The following is a 6,000-nucleotide window of genomic DNA, read 5'->3' as shown; positions in this document are numbered from 1 at the left end:
GGCTAAAAGATATGATGCTTGATATTTATTTTAAAGAAAATTTAAGGAAAAAAAGGTATTATGCAAGATTTTGATAAGTATTGAACCAGGGAAATGGGTGAATGGAGGCCCCTTATAATATTTTCTCAATTTTTGTGAAAGTTTGAAAAATTTTATAAGACATTCAGCTTTGCTACTTCCTGTCCAGTGACCTTGGGCAGAGCATTTAACCTCTCATGTTCCAGTTTTCTCAAGACAAAGAAGTAATTAGAGTGTTCCTCCCTCAGAGGTGTGTTGTATGGGTTGAAGGCATCCTGTGGACTGAGAGCTTAGAGTGGCATGAACATGCAATAATGATAGATTATCGTTAGTATTTAATAGATCCATGAGGTCAGGAAAGATTTTTCCTACCATTTGCTGCTGGTTCATTTGAGCCTTTTTTGTGGTTCCTGAGTTGGCCTTTGTGTAATGAAAAATGAAACGGTACACAGGCAAATGCTACCACAAATGCATAATTCTAATTGAATGCTACTGCAATGACACATGTGCTTTCAGATGATAGAAGTCACCAAGAACTAGTCATTAAATAATGGGAGTAGGGAGAAGAGAGATTCGGGAAGGAAAATATACCACAAACAATGTTCGCTGGTTAACACACTTTATATTTAACAAAATAATTTTTTAATAATATATTCTTTTACACATCAAATATTGTTGCTAGAATCCCCTTTTTACAGTTTAGTGTTTAGTTTGTTTTTTTTTTTTCTCACTAGTTTTCAGGCACACCATTTTTCAAAGATTTTAGAAACTGAATCATTTTTAACAGGCATCGACCTACAAACAGGATGTTGCTCCCTCATTCAAACATAGCTGTAGTTAAAGCCGAGAACCCAGAGAACAAAAGGCAGAGGAGAAATGGTAATACAGAGGTGACAGTGTGGCTGCAAAGGAAGCCTTCAAAGGAAAAAAAAAAATCACAACAAAACAGACCAGAACTATGTTGTTCAGAGTTTGGAAAGAATTTCTCAATGACCTGGGTAGAAGGGAGTTGTAAAATGATGATCGGTTTAGGAGAAATTCTGTCACAGTATAGGTTCATCACTCTCCCTAAAGGGGAAAAAATTGTCAGTGCTACAAAGTCTTAAAGGAAGGAGCTTGCAGAGAAGCTGGAAAAGAAAAAAAAAAAAAAAAAGAAGCTAGAAACCCAACAAGAGCAATAAAACTCCCTCTCTTGGTAACAGAGGCCACTGAGTAGCTACCTCTTACAGACCCTCTGATGAGAGTACCTTGATGGATGTTATCCTCCATGCTAGTAAATTCTTGCTGTGACTGTCCCTGTACAAAAACTTTGATGCAAAATGTCTATACCTCAGCTTCCCAGTTGCATTCTCTTTCTGTTTTCTGAAAAGGACATAGTAACTCCTTAATAATAGATAAGGTACTATGCTACATGGCCCTACTAATGATATGTTCTGAGGTTTCAGACCTTTTTCCTGTCATTTATTATGATTATTATTTCTTTCCAAGAGTGTGGATTTTTGAAGCTGGCAACAGGCAACCTCAGGGCAGAGAAAGCTCTATAATACGTCTCTGTCTAGACACGAGCTGCAAGTGTGGAATGCCTTTTCTGTTGAGTGGAGGCATAAATCATGCAGAATTGTTCATGAATGATTCATGACTGTCTATATGATGTATCCATGGTGGCAACTGAGAGGCTCCAACCTTGCCGCAAATTGGTGTTCTAAGGGAAGGCGGCTGGATGCTCTTCCTCGGGATGGCACCGGGATTGCTATTTGTATCATAACACAAGCACAGTGTGCATTAAAGTGTCAGGTCCAACTTGTCGGCACATTAATTTTGGAAATGACAACTCTTTCTTGATGACAGGAGATGCTTTCAGGGAGGTGAGACTGACAATTTTCAACAAAAAACCAATAGAGGAAACTAAAAATATGATTGTCCTGAAGGTGGACCTATGCTGTTAGAATTGTCACTCCTTACAGAGGCGACGGACCCCCCAGGGCTGCTGTTTGTGCATGTCCCAAAGAACTCAAGGGCTTACCCAAGTCACACATACAACCAGAGCAGAAACCACTCCACTGATTATTCTGGACCACTGACTCTCAGCCAGTTAACATTTTGTACCCACCCCACCCCTTTGGGGCCATTAGGCAATGTCTGGAGACATTTGGTTGTCACCACTGGGGGTTGCTACTGGCACCTAGTGGACAGAAGCCAGGGATGCTGCAAAACATTCTAAAAATGTACAAGACAGCCCCCACTGACAAAGTGTGATCTGGCCCAAGATGTCGATATGACTAAGGATGAGACATCCTGAGCTAGAATATAGCACTCCACGGGAGCCACTGCAAAACCGAGGTTAGAGTGGGAGCAGGAAAAGAAGAACACTGGTAATGAAGACAACCTTGAAGTTTCCTCAAGAACCCTACCAGATCTGCACCAGGGTTTTTAGGACAGGCAAGTGGAATAAGTGACTAACTATGCCATGTGGTCTCAGAATTACAAATTTTGCACTTGGATCCAGGTGGCATCAGATACCCTGTATGTTATTTATTTATTTATTTTTTTTTTTTTCTGTTACTATACTAGCAGCATTTCCAGGGCAACCTTGAGACTCTTCGAAGGTTCACTTTAAGAGTTCAGTATCTAATATATACATTTTAAAAAATGTTCAACAAATGGAATTATATTGTGCAAGACTCACTCTACCCTAATCTTTAATTTAAATCAGCACTTGAGGTGGAAAAAGTGTCCTGAATCTGTATTTTAGACTTAGGGCTGAGCGGTATTTTTTTTTTTTTTCCTGTAACATGGCAAATGTGGTCCTGAACCATAAAAACTGCTCATGTATAATTCTGGCTTTCAGGCACAGCTGAACTAGAAAGTCAGAAAGGTTCAGAAGGGTTCAGATTCACAGTGGGGCTACTCACCCTGGTTCTGGTATTTACATTGCCCAGTGACAGAGTGGGTTTACAGTGTGTTTAGTTACAAACCAAACTCAAATTCAGCATCATGAAAAAGTCTGATGACTAATGCTACCGTTGTAAATACCTGTGTCTCTTTGGACTCTTTAGTCAAGCTCCTGGTGTTCTTTGCCTATTCATTTTTTTGATTGGCAGTTTCAAGGTTTTGTGTATGAAATACGTGGTTTGTAAGAATCAAATCCAAGCCCCCACATAACGGACAAAATACCAGTTACCCACCATGTCCAGCAGAGGGTCCACTGGTGTGCGCAGCCCTCTTTTCTTAGCTTACAGGGCATAATATTTACTCCAGGGATGGGATTGGTTGGATACTCTTGTATCTTCCTGCTCCCCCTGATGCTTCTTTAATAAACCTTTTTGACACATCTCAAAATTTTCTGTGTAGTCAAATCTGGCCCTTTAGGTTCTAAAAGTGGGAAAAAAATATTCTAAGAGAAATGGCATGGAGGATGTACAGAAGAGTAAAAATGGAGTAAATCAGGGCCTGGTGAGCTGGCAGGTCGAAGGCATCACCAGGGAAGGAGCCTGTGCAAGGCTATTTCTTTCTTTTTGTTCCAGAAATCCAGTCATCAAGTCACCATCAAGCATTGGTAATTACAAAAGCGGTTTAGATAGCTATATACCATATATATTTTATATAGCAAGAGAAAAAGAGAGAAATTTCCTCTTAGTAAAATATTCACTTTTGTCAACCCTAAAAGGTTTTGCTGGTGACCCTGTTGTAGCTGGCAGGAGTTTGTTTGTTTGTTTTGTTTTGTGTTAAACATGTGCAGTGTAGAAGCCATAGCATTCTCTCCTAAGAACTCGTCATTGGTTGGGAATTTGTCCTACACAGTCTGCTTGCCTTGGCATTCACGCTTTGAACATTGAGCAGGCTTCCACCAGTCCCCGTTGTGACAGTGACAGATGTTACATTCGTCCACTTTCACTTCAATGCCAGCCGGAATTATTGTAGTTCCTGCAAAGCAGTTTGGACCTGGAACACACACATGCATCGATTAGTTGATTAAATCTGGGAAACTCCCCCTTCTCGCTCCCATGCCTCTGTCCCCCAAGAGCAATCCCATCCCCTAAGATATGAACAAAGGGGTCAGAGTCTGCTAGCAACTTAACATCAAGAAACTTTCTATGCATCCCTTTGAAACTTTCAGCTCACTGTGTTTTGCACACAGCTCATATTTTCCATGTATATCATGCATTAAAAAAAAAAAAAGAGTGAGACAATGCTCAAGAATCTTACTGTCTGCTTACTGAGTATGTATGATTTTCTTAATTTAGGTTCTATGGATTAAATTTTACTTAATCTCTGGGGTTTAAAGATTGCCAAAGCATACCCTGAACCCACTAGGGGAGTACTGGCATGGTCTGTGGGACTGGATGGTGCCCATGGTTGATTCTCTCCCTTCGTGGGGTGGATGTGAGAAAATAAGCTCACTCGCTCCCCAGATTCAGCACCTCCTGAGCCCAGTTCCTGGAAACCCCAGCTTGTTTCTTGATAACAATGAATAATTCATGACCAGATGATTTATTCATGTCCCCAAACAAGCTTTGTTAAAGGTTCATTTGATTTTTATAAATGGAGTTCCTTTAATCTGCTGGCTATCTTTTTTTTTTTCTTCTTCTTCTATTTTTTTAAACAATGACCCAAATGGTTTGAAAGTCAGCAGGAATTTTATTCTATTTTTTCAGGTTCAGAAAAGCTTTACTGCAGAAGTCAACTGTTCATTTCAGGTGCATTTTAAAAAATTCACCAATCTTAGTTTTTCACTTCTTGTCTATATTTTCCCCCCTTTCCCTTATTTATTTAATTACTTTCTTGCATTTTTTCCCCCTTTGGCCTTCCCAATGTAGGGGTGCTAATGTTCAGTATTAATTGATAATATTTTCCAAATTCAAATGGAATAAAAATTATTCCCCCAAATACAATGGATTAGAACAGGTGGTACAAATCACTGGTTTTAAAAAAACAATTTGGTATAAGTCTTTTAAGTACACATTTGGGTAAAGAGAATCAGCACTGAGTCGTGTCTAGTATCACTGGCTACTTGCCATAGCCGCTACAAGGTAGCCTGGCAGCATATGTCAATGACCTTGCCCTCCTTTTACTTTCTAACCACTTGATAAAACTGTACAAGACTGTCTTTACCAGCAAATAAATGAAATCGGAGGCTATCTGTAGTACCAGTTCATTATTGAAAGCTTGCTTTTTAAAGATTTTTTTTTTAGTTGTAGTTGGACACAATACCTTTATTTTATTTATTTTTATATGGTGCTAAGGATCGAAACCAGCATTTCAAACATGCTAGGCGAGCGCTTTACCATTAAGCCACAACCTCAGCCCCATGAAAGCTTGCTTTTATAAAAATAAGAACAATTAAGCTACAACATATATTTCTCAATACATAGCTGTTGCATATGCCATGGCTTTAAATGCCCATTGTTTTAGCACTCCCAGACCTCAGCTGTGCATACACTGACTTTCCTTCACTGGATGACATGAACAGCTGAGATGTGTGTCTGATCATGGAGAAATCAAGAGCTGGAGAGACACATTGGGTCAACTCTTGACAATTAAACAACTGGTGAATGATCTGCCTTTACCCCCAAGGGTGTTTCTTGTTCTTATCCTATGGTAAGTTCTTGGCATCCTAATTGCTAATTATTTAAGGATAACAATATTAATTCTGTAAATTTTGGGAATTTAATCATTGATAGATTGGATTGCCTTTGAGACTACACCTCTTTGGGAAAATTCAACACCAAACCATGCATGTGTTTTGAACTCAGAACTGAGAGAATATTCAGAGAACTTGGCAGAGTCTTTTCAAGAATGCAGCTGGTTCTCCCATGCCTGATGTTGACAGACTTCTCTCAGCCCACCATTTCTAGGCCAGACCTGGTCTTCCCAAAGTCAAGGTAGCTTTGGAAATGGAACTAGGCATGGCTCCAACCTGTTGAACCAGTCAGCCTGGAGGATGCATGGACCCCCCTGTCCACCATCCTTTCCAACCCAAAC

General features: G+C 39.8%; 1 protein-coding gene across 1 annotated transcript in view; it reads right to left on the bottom strand.

The window, feature by feature from the left end:
* Positions 1-3,811: 3,811 nt before the first annotated feature.
* The window catches only part of Vwc2l (von Willebrand factor C domain containing 2 like), a 144,869-nt gene continuing 142,680 nt past the window's right edge, over positions 3,812-6,000 (bottom strand). The window contains exon 3 of the mRNA XM_026402367.2: positions 3,812-3,960. Coding sequence (XP_026258152.1) covers positions 3,812-3,960 — 149 coding nt within the window. The remainder of the gene's footprint in view (positions 3,961-6,000) is intronic.

This window comes from Urocitellus parryii, chromosome 1, assembly GCF_045843805.1.
Source record: "Urocitellus parryii isolate mUroPar1 chromosome 1, mUroPar1.hap1, whole genome shotgun sequence".
NCBI classification, from domain to species: Eukaryota; Metazoa; Chordata; class Mammalia; order Rodentia; family Sciuridae; genus Urocitellus; species Urocitellus parryii.
The sequence above is the reverse complement of the archived record's forward strand: the minus strand, read 5'-3'. Positions and strand labels throughout refer to the sequence as shown.